This window comes from Malania oleifera, chromosome 7 (assembly GCF_029873635.1).
Source record: "Malania oleifera isolate guangnan ecotype guangnan chromosome 7, ASM2987363v1, whole genome shotgun sequence".
NCBI classification, from domain to species: Eukaryota; Viridiplantae; Streptophyta; class Magnoliopsida; order Santalales; family Ximeniaceae; genus Malania; species Malania oleifera.
Genome location: NC_080423.1, coordinates 22,116,532 through 22,136,014, shown reverse-complemented (window position 1 = coordinate 22,136,014; position 19,483 = coordinate 22,116,532). Strand labels below are relative to the sequence as shown.

Genomic DNA, 19,483 nt, shown 5'->3' with positions numbered 1-19,483 from the left:
TGCGCTTAGCGGGGGCCCTAGTGATTGGATAAGTTGGATTGAGATCAAAAGAAAAAACAAATGTGCAACCTGTTGCATTATTCCCTCTGCCTATAATTTTGTTTTCTTTTTTTTTTTTCTTTTTTAATTTGTGGTATTAGTTAAACAGTGTTGATAGATTAAGTGGGCCTAGGAATGGCATGTTACTTGCAGCCTTACTTCCATATCTGGAGAGGTTGTTTACATAACAAATTTGGATAAGTATTTGGCATTGTTGTTATCTGCAGTTGTTCATCATATAACATTGGAACTTGAGTTACTCATAAAATTTTAATCATTTTCTATTGATTTCTATCTTGTATATGATTGTTGCAGTCTAACCTTGATATTTTTAGCATTCTGTTTTCATGATAAGTATATATGTGGTGCTGTCACTTGTACAAATAATTAACTATTCAGGTTTGTTTAATGTATTAAATTCTAATGCAGGTAGTAACTCAGTTCCTGAAATTGGAGAAACTCCTTGATGACAGAGTTGGCCAAGAGATTGAATTACAGATTGAAAGGGGTGGTACATTGTTGACTGTAACCTTTGTGGTGAGTCTTCTTTTGCATGCTGTATGCTACGGGAATGGAAAAAGTTTCACCATAGATTGATTTTTTGGTTTTCCTTGGAGTAAATGGCAATTTGATGTTATTTTTCGTTTCTTTGATTCTTTTTTTGTGGCTTACTTGTGATGAATACTGAGCTTGCTCCTGGGTAATAGTAAACTTTGAATATAGAATGCATTTCTGCACCAAGTAATGGAGGACAGCATCTGAGACTGAATAGTGAATAATGCTCTTTGGAAATTATTTACTTGGTTTATTGGGTCCGGGGAATACCTTGGTCATATGAAAATGCTGGAAAGTTGTTGGTTTTATGGACCGGAAAAGGATTAGATTTGGATGTGCTATAAGGTTTCAGTAAAACAAGACAAGAAGAGTTACTTTCATCACTGTGAACAGTGACATGAAGTGGGTTTTTTTTTTTGGGCTGGCTGTGAAATGAAGACTTAGGTGAACAGTAATGAGGAGCTAGTCGTTGAGGTGTTGGTGATGTTAGGGTTAAGGGTTGATGGTGAAGCAGATTGAGGATTTTTGAAGTATGGTAAGGATAGTTCTAGATGGTATATTGTACACACATTGAGCGCGCGGTAGTCTACACACATTCGCATGCTCCCATCATGTTTCCTTGTAAGGCATTGAGCGATGACTTGTGAGGGCATTCAGCAACTCTGTGAGGTCCTTGACATAGTAGCATGAACTCTTACCCAAACCATTAGATGTGTTGGACCCTCGAGACAACGAAACTTCCTTTGAAGTTGACGCCTTACTGTCGGCTCCCCCACTTTTGGGGTTGTCCTTCTTGAAAGGCTTTCCGTAGTTTCCACCCATGCCACTCTCTTTGGACGAAGCGGAACTATCTCCAATCTAGTCAGTCCTTTGCGACAGCTTGTGCGGTGGACAACTCTTGAACTTTTTTTCTATGAAGTTTGGTCCTTGCCCACGGTTTCAAACCCTCAAGATGACAGAACAACTTGTCCTTCTCCAACGTGTCCCGTATATCCAACGTCAAAGTAGAAAACTGTTTCACATATTCCTTAATTGACTCGGTATGCTTGGGGTCTCACAACTTTCTTCTAGCATTGTACTCAACATTCTCAAGAAAGAATTGAGCCTTGAGTTTTCTCTTCAAGTTTTCCCAACAATCAACTATGCAACATCCATTCTTAATGTCGTTGTACTTGGTACGCCACCTAGTACGCCACCACAGTTTAGCGTTACCAACCAAGTACAGTCACTTTCACTTGTTTTGAGCTCAGAGTGTATAAGTATTGCTCCATATCAAAAAAGAAGTTCCCCAACTCCTTGGCATCATAGACACCCTCATATGTCCTGGGTTCTGGTACCTTGGTCCTAATAAACTTTGGAGTGTTAAGAGTTTCCCATAGCAAGAACCATCACATTCATCTTCACAATCAAATTAGCTATCTGAGCCTGCAAGGTTTCCATAGTATGGTGAAAGTCCTTTGACATTTTAACCAAGCTCTAATACTAGGTGTCACGGGCCAGATTTTTCACACTTCTATGAAGGGCCGTGTGGCACTAGCTAAAACACTCTTGCTTAACTAGCTAGCCTAACGTTTACCACAATTTAGCAATAGATCACTTTTGTTGTCATTCAAAGAAGTATAAGCGGAAGTTTTAAACAACTTATGAAAGCAATGATGTAAGCAGTAAACCTTGAAGCAACGTAATTCATTAATCAACCCCTCTGTTAACAATGTGTCTAGTGAGGGAGACAAGTATGTTAAACACGTTTACAATAGTTAGTAAGTTTTACAAGTTGATGAATAGTCACCCTCCCCTAAAGAGCTTTCTATGCAATTCTCACTCTAGCACTAGGAAGCATCGATATGACTGAGGAGTTATACTCTCTTTTTTAGCCTGGGGAAAAACTATCTCTGAAAAATAACCCTACACTAGTATTTACATGATGGAAATCCATCCCAAGCACACGATACAAGCGGTCGCCGGCAAGCATAATGCCTTGAACAAGGTTGGCTTGTGACTTCCTGGGGATGTACCTGCTTGTGATTGGCCAATGAGTGGAGGCGGCGTCTGAGTGGTCTTCTAGTGACAAAATTTTGCCCACCTATAGATTGGAGGGTTTTGTGAATGGGTATGGTTTTGGTTTTATGAAATATGGAAGGGTTATTTAGATTCTGAAATGGCAACGTTGTCAAGGAAGTTTCAAGTGAGTGCAGTGTTTTCCGGAGACTTTTGAGCTTGGCCGTAGGGTTTATGTCGGATCTTGCTCTGGTACCATGTTGAAGTATTGAGTAAACTGGAAGACCTAATCACAATGATAGGTCTTTCCCTCTATTTATAATATATGTCCAAATACATGCCATTGACCATAATAATCCTAACTAACTCACAATTATTAACATAATAATAACATACTAATAATATTAATAATATTAAATGACCAAAATGACCATTAATAGTATTTAAATGCTTGCTTTGGATGTTCTAAGGGCCGAATATATGGAATCTTATGAAGAAATAACATTGACTGGGAAAAAGAAGTATTTATATGATGCGTTCCAAGTATGCAATTAACAAACTAAGTAGTTTTCCATGGAAATATAACATAGTTTTCCCTTTCGTTCTATGTTTTCTGATATTGGACATTTAACTAATTTTCATGATGATGTTTCAGGTTCAGGATTTACACTCAATAACTCCTAAGTATTTCTTGGAAATAAGTGGTGCGGTGATACACCCTCTTTCCTATCAGCAGGTGCGTTTTCTTTGGCTGCTCTTCCTTAATAGTTTTGATTTGATGTAGATTTTGAAAGAAATACTTCTTTCAAGAGATTATAATTTTGATGGTACGCTATCCGTTGATTGGATCAAGGCTTGTCTCAATTCATTTTTTTATTAAATAATTTGTATATTTGTTCAGCTTGCCTTGATCCTAACAATGGAGTACCACAACATGACATTCTCTGTTAATCAATGGAAATGCTTGTTATGTGCATTGGAGTGTGCGTTATGGACCTGGTGTGTTGTTTAAAGTAAATAAGAAAATTGTCATATGCTTGCAATAGCCTTGTTGCATGCATAGTTATCTAGTCATCTTGGTATCAATTTTTTATGTAATTATATATATTTTTCTTGAATTTTGTATGGTATCTTGCATTTTATTTAGCTTTCTAAAGTAGTTATGATAAATAGAAAAAGTTGTCAAATAGTTAGAAATTTGAGGATATACTAGTGGTTCTTTTACATATTAAATTAATTATTCCCTTTGAGCATATATACTAGTGATTTTTATACGTATTAAATTAATTATTCTCTAGTTCTTTGCCATAGGCAAACTTGTTGCTTCGCATTTAAAATAAAGTTTTTATATGACTCAACAATATTGGAAAATTATATTCTTTCCAATATTTCCCTTCAAAGAAACACAGAATTAAATTGACATTCAGTCGCACAAGTTCAACTTTGATGGTAGTCATTATCCATCATGGAAATAAAATTCAGTGTAGCAAGCAAATGATAGATGAACACTCTTTGGACTTATTTTAATGTGCTTCTCAAAAGGCTTTTGACAAGATTTTCTTTAAAAGCAAGTTTAGAATAGTTTACTCAAAACCTGTCAAATGGAATTGAAGCATGCATTTATCTTATTTACCAATGCACCAATATGATGTGTACCTATTTTTGAGATGTGATACATTATATGTATTATCTTGCATTACAAAAAGAACAATAAAGATGGTATCAGATACTTATAAAAAGAATTTCTGTGGATTGCTTCAATGGTAATGTTTTCTCTGGTGAAAGAACGATGTCAACTCTTTGCTACCTAGCCCGTTTCTATAATTCTGAACCAACCTCTTAGCTTCTCTGTTTCTGCCTTTCTTCGCTACAAACATTGCTTTGAGCAGAACAAATTTTCCTAACCTGAACCTGGAATCAGAATCTCTCACCCCAGAATCCCTTTCAGCTGTTTTTTTTTGTTTTTTACACTAAAGATGTGGTTGACGCACCCCCTCCTCAGGGAGTGCATGAGGGTCTAGTTGGGGGAGTGTTCAGTGCCCACCTTAAACTCATGAAAAAACTGAAGTACTTTTTTGGGGAAATTGCTGGTTTGGGTAGGCTCGACAAGTGTGGTCTGCTAGATTAGGAGGGTAGGTGAGAAGGGTTAGACTTTGCAATGATTTGGAGGTGCTGGTGTTAAGAAAGGATATGAGTTGGCACAAAAAATCGAGGTTGAAGTGAGTCATTGAATTGTAATATGGGGTTCTTTCAAAGAGTGGCTAATAGGAGGAGAAAAAATTTATTAAGAATCTTGAATTAGATTCCGGGGTTAGGGTGATGGGTAATGAGCAGATTGGGGCAGAGATTATGTGCTTTATAAGTGCCTGTTCACTGAGGAATGCCACAATAGAATGGGGATGGAGGGGTTGGACTGGAGCCCCATTGATTCTACCTCAGTTTCTGGAGAGGCCCTTTCAAGTTGAAGAGTTAAAATACGGTGTTTGACCTGAGTATGGAGAGAGCCCCAGGCCCTGACCGAGGGTTTCATGATAGTTTTTCTTCAGGAAAATTGGGAGACTCTGCAGGAGGATATTATGATATTTTGTTGAGGAGTTTTACAAAAAAGAGTGGTGGGTTAGAATGTGAAATCTACTTTTGTATCTCTCATCCCTAAGAAGGAAAGATCCACGAGGGTGAGGGATCAGCCTGGTTGCCAGCCCTCATAAGATTTTGTCTAAAGTCTTATCTGAGAGGCTTAGAGAGGTTTTGGAAGTGATGGTTTCCGTGGCTCAGCCCACCTTCATTAAAGATAGATAGATCCTGGATGCGATTTTGGTGGCCAATAAGGTAGTGAAGGATGTGAGCAGGGGCAAAAGGGGTCTTATCTTCAAGTTGGATTTTGATAAAGTGTATAATACAGTGAACTGGATTTTCTGGATTATGTGATTTGTAGGGAAGGATCTGGTGGCATGTGGCGAAGATTGATAAGAAGGTGCCTGAGCTCAGCCAGCATTTCTATTTTCGTCAATGGGCAGTTCAAAGAGTGCTTTAGAGCCTCTTGAGGGATTAGGCAAGGAGACCCTCTGTCTCTTTTTTTGTTTACCCTTGGAGCAGACGTCCTCGGCAGGATGCACAAACACACAATGCTGGGAGTGATTAGGGGTCTTTTTTGTAGGCTGGGAGGAGGTGGAGGTGTCTCATCTCCAATTTGCCAATGACACTATGATGTTCTGAGGTCAATGCTGAGAAATTCTGGAATGCCCTCATCTTGTTAAAATTTTGGAAAGGATTTAATTTCTAAAGGTTAACTTATCTATTAGTTGGGTAGGCAGGCATCAATGCAGGAAGCAGGATTTGGAGGGTTTAAGGTCATGGCGGGATGAGCTGTTATGGAGTGGCCACTTTCCAATCTTGGCCTCCCTCTTGGAGGAAATCCTAATTCTGTGGCCTTTTGAGATCCTGTGATTGAGATAGTTGGGTGGAGGTTGGAAGGGTGGAAAAGATTGTACATTTCCTTAGGGGGGCATACCACACTCACTGATGCATCTCTCTCTAATGTTCGGGTTTACTTTCTATATCTTTTTGAGATGCCCAAGAGCATGGCTAGGATTCTAGAGAGGATGATGCGTGAATTTCTTTGGTCGAGTTCCGGGGAGATCAGGAGAGATCATATTGTTCGTTGCGAGCACATGTTCTTGTGTTCAAATTTTGGCCTCGCACCTTTGCTTGGCCTTATAATTATAATGTTAAGTCTGTTGAACCACCTTGTTTCACAACCAGATTTTCTTTTGGATTACTTTGTATGCCTATTTAAGTTTCCAAGAATACTCTTCACTAATTATGAATGCTATTGGTGTTCGTATTTTACATTAGTTTTTCTCTCCTGCTGAAATTGGATATTATAACTTATTTTACTTTCTCATTTAATATGAAGAAAAAACTTGTCTACATTAGCTTTATTTATTATTTGTTGTAAATATTGTTACTTTTCTATTTCATCTTCCTGTGCAAAATGCACTTATTCCTGTTGTTATTATCACCTTGTTGCGCAGGCCAGAAATTTCCGTTTCAACTGTGGTCTTGTATATGTTACAGAGCCTGGGTATGTATATTTTGGCTTAAATCTAAATTGTCAGTTGAATTTTTTTCCACATTCATGTATTTTCTGCTATACACATATTTCCAAATGTTTTTATTACTTTGTATTATTATATTAAACTTACATATTATATGCATTACATGGTAAAGAGAAAAAGAAGTGAGAGAAAGAGGGGAGAAATATTTTTGTTTCAATAAAAAAATAAAATAAATTAAGAGAGAAATTTCACTTTGCTCCTAAATCTCTCATTTGAATTCCAAGGAAATTCTGTTCTATAGTTAAAATTTCAACAAGTTTCGCTCAAATTTCAGGATTTTGATAAATTTCAGATGATTTTGTGAAATTTTGATGGAAATTATGTAAAACAGAAATCAACTCCCATTTTGATTTTGAGGGTGATGGAAATCATAAATTTTGACAGAAATTTTGATAATTTCGTGGAATTTAAGTCCATGCTTCTATCCACTATTTATATTATAATGACAACCAAAGGCTTAAATTTTGGTTGAAATGTCAAAATTTTGGTATTTTGGTTGAAAAGTCAAAATTTTGACTTCTGGAGGATATTGAATGGAAGCGCACTTTCAGATTTTATTTTCAAAAATTTTGACTGAAATTTTGGGATTTTGGTAAATTCCCAACTGTAGCTCAAAGATTGATGGAAAAGTTGAAATTTTTTTTTGAAGCCCTAGAATATGCATTCATCATCACTTCATCTTCTCCCTCTTCCACAAAACTCCAGAGAAACCCTAGCAGGCCCTACAGCTCCTTGCTCTCTTCAAGATTTAGTTGATTCTTCAAACTTCAAACACTGCAGCTCATTGCTCTTTGTCTCTTGCACAGCTGCAGCATGTGGCGAACAGGATTTGGGGCATTGTCACAGGCTTGCTGCCTCTCTTGCATGCAGTTTCTGGACTGTTCATGCTCCTTGTCTTTGTGTACTCATGTTACTGTGCAACTCTCCAGCACCTAATTAAACCCCCATGCCACTCTCTTTTGGGTCCTTCCAAGATCCCAAATTCCCAGTTATCCTTTCCATTTACCCTAGACTCATGTATATATATGAACTTGTTATAAGTTTTATGACAGTTACCCTGTGATGTAATTTAGTAAGAATTATAAGATCTAGTTAAAATGCCCACTCCCCCTTGTTTTAGTACTTTCTCCCTTCCAATTCCCAATGACCCCTTAGGCCCTTACCCAATACCCATTTACCCTGCTATTTAACTATGGCCGTATCATCCTCATTATTATTATTGTAAAACATTGGAGGTGACGGGTTTGAGGCATGGGAACAACCTTTTGCAAAAATGCAAGTTAAGGCTGCGTACTATAGACCCATTGTGATCCGCCCCTTCTCGAGATCCTGCATATGCGGGAGCTTTGTGCACTGGGCTGCCCTTGGTTTACTTTTAGATGATCTTTACTGCCTTGTTTGCTCGTAATGCAATTTATATACCCTGCATACTAAAAAAATTTCATGTATTCTTTTTTATGTTTATTTTGATTTCAAATTATGCTTAATCGTCTATTTTAATATTTCCCAGCATTTCATTGTAAATATCCATAATTTACTATAAATTTCTGTCATTTCTTTAAATTGAAATTGTAATTGAAATAAAATTTTGATTGAAATTTCTGTAAATTGTGACCATCAAAATTTCCAGCAAAATTAAAATTTAAGTCCTTGATGACAACATAATTACAAATATGCTCCTGTCACCTGCATAACTCTCTCCTTTAAGGTAGACTACAACAACAACAAGAAGAAGACCAAGCCTTACATCCCACTAGGTGGGATCGGATACATGAATCCTTTTCCGCCAATTTATGCAATCATGGACAATTTCATTTGACAAATTTAGGGCTATTAAAAAATCTTACTCAATATCTCATTCCAAGTTATTTTAGGTCTACCCCTACCCCTTCTACTGCTCCTCACAACAACTCACTCACTCTTCTTCACTAGGGCGCAATGTGGCCTACGTTGCAAGTGCCCAAACCATCTAAGTCGTCCCTTATTTTATCTTCTACAGGAGCTATGCCTAAATTACTGCGAATATGTTCGTTTTTTAATCTATCTTTCTATGTTATACGATTCATCCATCTCAGCATTCTCATCTCGACAACTTTCAATTTTTGGATATGCTATTTCTTAGTTGTCCAACATTCTGATCCATATAGCTTAGCTTGTCTTATAACCGTCCTATAAAACTTTCTTTTTAATTTTAAGGGTATTCTATGATCACAAAGCACACTTGAAGTACTTCTCCATTTTACCCAACCTGCTTTAACTCTATGCATTACATCCTCTTCAATTTCTCCTTTAACTTGCTTAATAGATTTAAGGTATCAAAATATACAAGTTCTATTTATTTCTACATCATCAAGTTTAACTTTATCTCCAATATCCCTCCTTCTATTATTGAAATTACATTTTATATATTCTGTCTTATTTCTATTTATCCTAAAGCCTCTAGACTCTAAAGCTTCTCTGCATGGAAATTTTGTAAAACAGACATTGACTGAAATTCCGATTTCAAGGGTAGTAGAAAGCGGTAATTTTAACGGAAATTTTAATACTTGTGCTGCTTTTGCAGAAATTTAAGACCGTGTGCATGAAAATAATACTTTAGTGAATAAATCAACAAGTTGCTTATCTGAAGAAATTTAAGTACAATTATCTCCACTTAAAGTTTTCTCGTTTACAATGTGAGTAATTTTTGATATGTTTGGTCCTTTCATTAAACATAGGATCTAAATTTATTGGCCGCCAGTTTTAAGTTTTCAGGGGTAGGCTATTCCATTCCTACCATAATTTTTGCATTCTCCTTTTGACTGGTGCTATTTAAGATCTGAATTTTTCTGATTGAATTTCTTACAAAAGTTTACAGATCATGGTGCTTCTGAAAGGAAAGCCTTCTAGAAATGATCATTTTTCTCTACAATATGTTTTTAATCATTTTGCTGCCCCTCATTTTTTTTTTTTTGCAATTCAGATATATGCTTTTTAGAGCGGGAGTTCCTCGGCATGCTATCATCAAGAAGTTTGCTGGTGAAGAGATATCCCGGCTTGAAGAACTAGTCTCTGTTTTATGCAAGTTGCCTAGAGGTGCTCGAGTGCCATTGGAATATATAAGCTACATGGATCGGCATAGAAGGAAGGTGGATCATGATCCCTTATTACCTTCATTACACTTTGTATATATATGTGTGTGTATGTGTGTGTGTTTGTATGTGCATGCGCACGTGTGCTTTTGCACATGTGATTGCATGTATGATAGCTAAGTAAGGGAGAAAAGTGGGGTTGAGAGGTAAATACATGTTAAGGCATGAATATTATAAATTGAATAAATTTATATTTTAAAACTTATAAATTGATGTCTCTTTCTTTAATAAAATCTCATTTTATTAGCTCTTAAGATTTGCCTTTTAATGGTGAATATGATAAGTTATTACGACATATTTCACCAGATATCTATTAACTTGCCATATAGGATGCCCCTATAAGACCTTATCCTTGTACATGGTTCTTTATGTCCTTGAGAATTCTGGGAATGCTTCACTTTTTTGGGCATTGTTCAGTTGCTCACTTTCTTGAGTAGATTGTTTTGTAGCTGGTTTGTTTGGAGAGAGTTGAGTTTGTCCAGCACCGGCTGAAGGCTTTCTGCATGCTTCTTTCATAGTAGGTTACAGGGATGTGCAGTTTTTTCTGGGGAATTTATTTGGAGAGGAATGCATGATCCTTTTAATGGAAGGGGTATGTCTTTATCATTGTTTGGTGTATAACCTGTTTTGGCATTAATTTCAGCCTTTTCTTTTGATAATTTTTGGGGGAATTTTTGATGCAATTTTTGGTGTGATTAGAAGTCTGCTTTGATATACTTCTTTTTCTTTCCATATTTAACTATAATTTTTATTTATTTATTTAAGGAGGAAGTCTTATTGTTTACTTTGCACATTATATTCTCTCTTATTTGACATTTTTTTTTGGGCCAAATAATAACAAGGGTAAAAGACAATGACCTTCCCGGAGTTTTGACAAAAAGAAAATGACCTCCCCTGAGGTTTTGAAAATTCTAGGGTTCTCCCCTGAGGTTTCAAGAATTCTAGAACCTCACGTGAGGTTTGCCAAAAAGATACAAACCTTCTCTTGTATTTTGCCAAAGACAAGTTTTTTTAGGAGAGATTTGTGTCTTTTTGGCAAACCTTGAGGGAGGTATGTGGTATTTTTGAAACCTTAGGGCAGGTCTATGACATTTTTGAAACCTCAGGGGAGGTCTTTGTATTTTTGGCAAACCTTAGGGGAGGTGAGTATCTTTTACCCTAATAACAAAGAAGAGGAACAAAATAATAACTTCTCTCGCACTTATAGCCACCTTGAGCTTGTCAAGAAGTCTGGCTAATGTAGCTTTGGACAGCATGGCACTAAGAACTTCCTTCACTGAAATAATAAAAACAGGGAGGGGTATATGGTACTCTGGGGCGCTAAAGTTATAAGATAAAAGCCATGGTTTGCTGGCGGCCCTTAATGGAGTTAACACTGACATTCAGCTGCAGAGTACGAGGCCTTCTAAAGCCTTTTTGTCCAGATGTGTGTCTTATGTGTGGGAGTAGCTCTCAGGATGCAAATCTCCTTTCTATATGCACTATTCATTTGCTTGTCGTGTGTGGAATACACTATTTGGAGTCGTCTGTGAATTTTGTGTTTGTCTGAAGTTGGTGGAGGAGCTCTTGACTGTTTCTTTATTGTGGTTTTGGAAAGGGAAATAATGTTAATTGGCTGTTGAGGTCTTCTTTGGGACAGAGTGGTACTTGGCTTCTCTCTGGTCTTATAGTGCAGGCTGTTTCAAGGGCTGGTGTTTTCAGGTTACCAGCTGAGACTTGGTGACTTTATTAAGTATAGCTGGTTTTTAGTTTTCTTTTTTCTTGTTCATCGGTGAGGACTTCTTGTACGGGTTGTGTTAATTTCTTGTCCCCCTTTTTTTTTTCATCTGTTTCTCCTTGCTAGTTTCAACAAAGAATTTTTCCCCCCCTTAAAAAGAAAAAGTGGGGATGAGGATCCCCTCACTGACCACTAGGATGTCATGTTTAAGTGGGGGAGATTGTGTGACAGTTGGGCATGGAAGCTCTCTTTGTCAAGTTTGGGCTAGCTTACAATCTACTTGGCTGGAACATTTTGGATCAGTTGGCTAGCCCTAAATTTTTTGGGCTAATTGCTTTAACTTGTGGCAATATGGTATCAGAGCTGACCAAGGCCCATTACTAGGTGGCTGCGTTGTCATTTTGGGGTTGACCGTGAGCTAGTGGTGGGTTTTGATTGATCAGCAGTTGATTGTCGTACTCCGTTTGATTTTTTCCATGCTGAGCAAGATGAGGGCATGGGAAATTAATGGTGATTGTTTGTAATGATCCACTTCCTACGTTGGTAGTGTAATAGGGAGATCTTGGTGCATAAATGAGTTCCAAGGAGCCCACAGGCAGCTCAAGCTATCACTTTTGGGTGATGACTTGTGGTGTATGATGATTTTAGGATTTTGTTATTGTCTACTGTTCATATTATTCCTTAACTTCATTAATTGTATGTGTGAGTGAGGACAAACTCTCTCTCCTCTCTCCACCATGCAATGCAATGGCAGGTTGGCCATATTTGTCGGGGGGAATTCATTTGACTTGACACTCAACTGCGAGAAGGCCGACCTCCTCATGATTACTGAAAATTGAAAAGGCAGGATGGTCTCCATCTTCCTCGAGTTGGGGGAAATCGAGTTGCTCCTGGCAGCTTTGAAAGATTTCTGGAGCTCTCTCGGCGATAACATTCTTTCCTCTCTCTTAGCTGTGCATTTGAGATTGAAGGAGAAGACCTTGTTGCTCTGACTCAAAGAAAACAGCTTTGGCAAGTTCCTCACCCTAACAGAAATCAACGCAGGTGACTGGATGGTCATTGCCATCTCAGAAGGCCTCGACGTGAAAGGTTGGGCATTGCCTCAGTGTTATGAAGGATCTGGGTAGTAGAGTGATCCCTAGCTTACCAGATCACTGCAAGGTGTAGTTGAAGTTGATGATTGAACTGTACCAGTCAAAGATATCACTCAACCTCAAAGGAGCTTGGACTTGGTCTCTCTAGGAGGTCGGTTGTGGTTACCCTCATAGTGGTGGCTGCATCATGCTCTCCTTCGCCAAGTTGCAGAGGAAGGTTGTGGAGAAGGTGCGTGAGGACACATGATCCTTCGCATGTGTTCCAACTCATCCTAGAAGCTGCCAAGGGTAGCAGAGCCCTACCAACTGCCTTTTTGGATTTCCTGGGCCTAGCCGTCATCTGCCCATCCTTTTGTGCTAGTTCTAGCTACTTGTGGGCTGCATTTTCTGCTAGGCCCTCAAGTTCAAGCCCAGCCGCCTAGTCCTTTCGTCTCCAGCCTCTCGCGTACTGGGTTTTCCTCCCTTCCATCTGGAAAGCTTGTTGCCATCACTTTTCTTGGACACGCAGGTCCATTTTGGAATTTCTATGTTGTAGCAGGTCCAGCAAGGCCACATTGAGCAAGCTAACTCTGTCTTGGCTGATGAGCATCTTCTTGGGGAGCCTCTGAAACCAGATTCAGTGGAGGAAAATATGGCAAATATCCCTGCTGCAGTAGTAGACACACTGAGCTGGAACTTGAAGATTGCCGCCTCTCAAGACTGCAGGTAATTGGCTGCTCTGCAAAATGAATTTGATTAGCAAGGTTATTGGGTTCTATTTCAAATGCTTTGCGGATAGAGCGATGTTATTATTTGAGGAAATTGTGAAGAAAAGAAGGGAAAGAAAATTGTGAAGAAAAGAAGGGAAGAAGGCGCAACTTCTGGGAAAAAAAATCTCTTGGAAACATTTGAAAGAAAGGCAGAAGTAGGGAGTTGAATAGATTGGAATGTTTGGTGAATTATGACAAATCGGGAGGGTTCTTAGATTTGGGAGAGGCTTGAAGCTGCCAGGTTGGTGATTTAATTCTATATCAAGAGACTCTTTGGGAACCTTCCCCATCACAAATTTGGGATTTGTTATTTCAAATAACAAATTTGGGAACCTTCCCCATCACAAATTTAGTGTGAGGATTTAATAAGGGATAAATCTGAGAGATAGATCTCAATGGACTCTTTGAAGAACTTTGCTAACTAGCATTGGTATCCCACCAATTCTTCTTGCTTCTAATAACTCTCTGCCAAAGGGAATAATCTTCTAGGGTAAAATGCCATAACCATTTAGCTAAAAGAGTGATGCTCTAGACACCAACTTTACACAACCTAGCCCTCCCTCCAATTTAGACTTGCAACCTCTTCCCAACTTACTCAGCTCTAGACCACAAGAAATCTCTTATAATTTTCTCTATCCTATTAGCAGTACCCTTTTGAATCTTAAAATAGACAAATAATACAATGGGATACTAAACAAACAAGTTTGAATAAAAGTGATTCTATCCACAAGGGAAACAGAGCTTCCTTCCAGCACTTGGTGACCCTTTCTACTATTGGATTCCAAAACTTCACAAATCTTGGATTATAGCCCCCCGAACTCCACACCAAAGGGACCCCTAAATAAGTCAAAGGCCAATTTAGAAGACCACACCCTGCATCAAAAGACCAGTCACTAGCTTGCTCAATAGGCACATTTATAGCTACTAAACTATTTTTCCCCATGTTAATTTTAAGCCTCACACCCTTTTAAAAAGTTGGAGGATACCCAAAATACTTCTAAATGAAGGGCTATGATCATCTAAAAAGAAGATGGTGTCACTTGCATACTGAAGATGAGAAATCACCACTCTCTCTCTACGCACTACCAACCCAATCACCAACTGTCGATCCACAACCCTATCCACCATCCTCCTTAAAACATTAGCTACCTAGGACAAACAAAAGGGGGGGAGTGTATGTCCTTGTCTAATTCCCATGGTTTTAAATAAAGGCCGCGACCGTTACGTAATGCTGTTACGTAATGGTTTTTTGGGATATCGATACCGTTATACACCGTGAAATCGGTGGGAAGAGCCACACATTAGCCAAGCAACTCCTTAACCACGATCGCCAATACTCGCCAAAACCCTTTCCTCACAAAGATTTATCCAAGAAACTCCCAACTAATTCCGTCATAGGTTTTTTCAAAATCCAATTTAAAGATGAACCCCTCTTCTCTCTCCTATTAATATTTTTCACCACCTTATTGGCCGGTAAAATAGCATCCACTATTTGTCTATCCCCCTATAAGTGCACTTTGAGCAGTAGATATAGTCTTATCATGCACCGCACTCAGCCTATTAGCTAGTACTTTTGTGATAATATTATGAGTACTAGAGACTAGACCAATTTCAAGGTCTTTTAGGCAAGCTTGGAGCCTTTCCTATTACCTACATTGGTCTTCACTTAGGATCCAATTTCAAGGATAAGGGTGTTTGGGACCCCATTGTTGGCAAGTTTGAGAAGAAACTTGTTGGTTGGGAAAAAATGAATTTTTTGTTTTAGGTGGTAGACTCAAACTCATGCTTTATCCAACCTCCCGGCTTATTACATTTCTCTTTTCCCTATCCCAAGTGCACTAGCCATCTTATTTTTTTGTTTTTGATGTTTAAATGTGCCTCTATAGTCCCATATTTAGTAATTCGTGAACTCTTTCTTCTGTTGTATCGAGGCTCGTCGAGATAAACAAGAATACTTTTTCTACAAAAAATACTACCATGTAGGGATATTTCAATCGAGATTCCTGAACAAGACATTAGTTCTTTCTCTCGTATTGGAAGATATTCAAAGAAATTTCCTTTGGGGGACATGGGTGATGTTAAAAAATGTCTTGTTAAATTGGGGGTGGCCAAACAACCTTTGTAGAAGTGTAATCTTGGCCTCCTTTAACAAGTCCCTCATGGGGAAATGGCCTTGGAGATTTATGACAAAGGAAAACCAATTTTGGAGGGATGTCATATCTACCACGTATGGTGTCCAACACTCCATCATAATGGTTGGACCTCTAAAGAATCGAAGGAAGCTCATGGAGAAGGTGTTTGGAGATAGATTAGGAGAGTATGGAAGAAATTATTCTCTCGCATTTACTTTCATGTGGGGAATGGAGAGGATGGATTTTTCTGGCATGATATTTGGGGTGGCAATCTCAGCTCAACACTTCTTTCCTTCCATTTTCAAGCTAGCTTGCGACAAGGATGCCCTCATTAGCCAACACGTGGAGTTCACCAATAAGGGGATCGCTTGGAATATTCCATTTTAAAGAAATTCTTTTGATTGGGAGCTTGATAATCTAAAAGATTTTTACAGCTGTCTGTATAAGATCCAATTTCAGCCCCTACAATGGCTGTTTTTTTTTCAATTGAGAAGCAACTCTTAGGAGGATCCTTACTCCATGGAGCTGGTGGAAATGGTTAATCACATTTTTACAATGCTCCTAGGCCACAAAAGGGAATCTTGCCATTTCCATGGTCAACAGGTCAAACAGAAGTGGGTCACTGCAGCTACAGTGAAGGGTGAAGCTACAGTGGATGGTGAACTGTGGGCTTGGAAATTTATCAGATCAGGCAAGGAAGGAAGAAAGTCTTTTCCCCTGCCCCCTTGCTTTTTTATTTTTTTGGGATGGTGTGGAGGGAAAGAAACAAAAGAGCGCCTCTAAAGGAACTGCTTCTCCCATTCAGGTTGTCATGGACTGTTGGATTGCGATGATCTCTAGCTGGCATTCTGATCTGGTTGGGAGGTACTCCTTTGTGATCTTTGATTTCCTTGATATTTTCAGTAAGGGATTTATCTATCCTGTTGTTTCCTTTGCACTTGGGCGGCATCCCCTTGATGCCTCTTTTTAATAAAACATCTCTTTGCTGATCCAAATAAAAAAATCTTTATTCCGCTTTTGATCTTTATGTCGATTCTTGTCGGATGCTTCATCATTCCTTGCTTCCTGTCGAGTAGTAGTAATACAAGATGAAGTTAAAAATGATGTGATGATGATGATTAATGTGTAGTAGACCAGTAGTAGCAGTGGTGGTAGTAGTAGTACACGAAGTCAAAGGTGGACGAGGAGGAGGGTTATGATGATGGTTGAGTCAAGAAGGCCTTGAGTCCTAAATGTTTGGGTTCACTGTATGAAATTCAATGTTTAAAGAAATTTTATTTGTCAAATCGTGTCTTTACTCCATGCATTGATGCGTGCTGTTTTTGTTTTCTTGTTTCCCTTTTTATTGCTAAGAAAGAGAAATTGGAGGATGAGAAGGTGAAGAGGTATGTTCATGTTGAGAGCTTATTATAAGGATTAAAATAACAATTAAGTTCCTGAGGAATGACCAAAATATTCTTATCGCATTCCCAATGCTTATAACACCATTGAGTGTTGAAGTTCAACTAAGAGCATGAGTACAGGCTGTACGGATGGGTAATTCTCTGCAAGAAATTCACTCGCTTTTTGATATGTTTTGCGTATTTGTGGGCAATTTTTATCCATGTGTTATAGCATTGAAAATGTTCATCCATTGACTTTTTTTTTGGATAGAAAAAGAAGAGTTTTCATTGATGAATATGTTAGATTACCACTTTACCTAAAAGTTTAGTCTATGAGGTTGTGGACCAACAATGTATATCAAGCTTTAACACTCCCCCGCATGTGCAGCTTGACAGCTCATGGAGAGATAAATACACAATAAATAACACCATGATAGGGAACACAATAATTGTTTTAAACACCTTACAATAAACGCGGGCAACAAGACTAGAACCCTGGACCTCTTGGTAACCAGCTCTAATACCATGTTAAATTACCACTTTACCTAAAAGCTTAAGCTATTGGGTTGTCGGCCAACAATGTATATCAAGATTTAATAGAATAAAGAATGTAAAAAAGGAGCATAAGAAATCCTCGTATGAGCGAACATAGGTATCCAGTCCCTGACAGTCAGGCTGTAAAACACATCCCTCTAAAACAGCCAGTTGCAAAAGCCCACAATGAAACCATTTTATGAATCCTATCCCAGAGTATAGACCAAGACATCTTATTCCCTGTAAAAGCATAGGTATCCAGTCCGATCGTATACCTCAAAAAACAGAGAAAAACCACACCTCCATAAAGCCGGATCATTTCTACTCTTGAATCCTGTAAAAGAAATAGCCAACAATTCCTCCACCGAGTTCCAGGCCAACCCAACTCCAAAGACCCAAAAAAATCCAATTCCTCCAAGAAAAGGAGCAGTGTAACAAAAGATGGGAAGCAGAACAGAGTACACACATCTGGAGATCAAGCCCTAGAAGGCCTCGTACTCTGCAACGGATTGTTAGTGTTAACTGTATGAGTAGGCAACAAATTGAAAGCCTTATCTTAGAGAGGGACTTGGCCTTGCAAACAGTACAATGAAGCGGAAAGGACCTGTTTTACAGATGCTCAAAGAAAGATTTAAAAGAATACTCCCCCGACGAATCTTGAACCCAGAACCAAAAATCCCTCCTAATAGGACAACCACACACTAACAAACACAACAATGAAGAGAGCACCAACACCTACCTATCATTAAGAGACCTAGGAAAATGGAAATCCCATTGTAGTTCAGTCACACTTGAAATCAAAAAAGAAGAAATAACTCCATTATGCCCAGTGGAAGGTTGGTATGGGCAAGGAAAATAAATAAAAAGTTCAGAATCACCCACCAAAATGTCTTTCCAGAAACAAGTGCAAAAGTCATTACCCACAGCAAATTTGGTATTGGTGATAAAAAAAGATACCTGTGAAATACTTCCCTAGAGCATTCAGTGGAGCATTTTAAACCCATATACCCATTTACCTGCATTTCCTGAAAACATTTGATAGGAAAGTGACTGTGAATCTAGCAATATAGATTGTTTAGTTTGATGCATTATACCTTTTGTGTGTTCTTATTTCTTAGCGGATGAGCATTGTTTCTCTTCTGAAAATTTGGTCCCAAAAGGTCTCGATGTATGAAACTGTATTTAACCAAATGTCATTTGATGGTGTTAATGTTGCAAGCTGGGTTCTTTTTTTCATTTAAAATATAAATTCCCTTCATTATCATTATTTTTTTTACCTCATTGAAGATGGGATCAAGGCTCTGTATGAGTAGAGTTGTTATATTGATGTCCATTCTTAGTTCTCTCTCTCTCACGCGCACACACTCACGCACAAAACATGCATACGCATATGACGCTTTTCCTGCCTTTTTGTCTTATTTTTTATGAAATCGAGAAAAAATTGTGACTGACACCACTTTTACTTTTTACTGTAGTCTGTTCTAGTCACGATTGATCGCCACGAATGGTATGCACCTCCTCAAATATACACTCGTGATGACAGTACTGGTTTATGGACAGCAAAGCCAGCTTTGCCACATGACTCCCTACTACTAGCGCCTGTTGCTGATTATACTGGTGAATGTTTAACAAGCCAAACACTTATATCAGGCACTACTGAGGCTATTCTAATGGAACATGCACATCAAGATAACAACCAGGAGTTGGCTGAAGGTGTTACTAATATGGAAACAAACTGCGAACATGTTTCTGGGGAACCACATCCTCGGGATGATTCTGATGCTGGAACAAAAAAAAGACGAGTGGAAGAGGATTCATCTGCAGATGGGATTGTTATATCTAATTGTTCATTAGATGAGTCAAGGGAAAAAAGGTTGGAGGATATGAGAGCCATGGACCACACATATTTAAGAGATTATCAGGGTGCAGCAGCAGCTAATGCTTCCATAGCTGAACGTGTGATAGAGCCCACTCTTGTTATGTTTGAGGTAATAGCTTTTATGGTCAACTGCTTTGTTGGCTCAAAGCTTTTGC

General features: G+C 38.4%; 1 protein-coding gene across 4 annotated transcripts in view; it reads left to right on the top strand.

Moving 5' to 3' along the window:
• LOC131160351 (protease Do-like 7) overlaps window positions 1-19,483 on the top strand; it is a 133,915-nt gene that overhangs the window by 68,748 nt on the left and 45,684 nt on the right. For all 4 annotated transcript variants that reach the window (XR_009138015.1, XR_009138014.1, XM_058115964.1 and 1 more), the window contains 5 exons: window positions 469-576; window positions 3,248-3,328; window positions 6,627-6,676; window positions 9,673-9,838; window positions 18,925-19,437. Coding sequence is in view for 2 of the 4 variants with exons in the window: in XM_058115964.1 (XP_057971947.1) it covers window positions 469-576; window positions 3,248-3,328; window positions 6,627-6,676; window positions 9,673-9,838; window positions 18,925-19,437 (918 nt within the window). In the remaining 2 variants the exon portion in view is untranslated. The remainder of the gene's footprint in view (window positions 1-468; window positions 577-3,247; window positions 3,329-6,626; window positions 6,677-9,672; window positions 9,839-18,924; window positions 19,438-19,483) is intronic.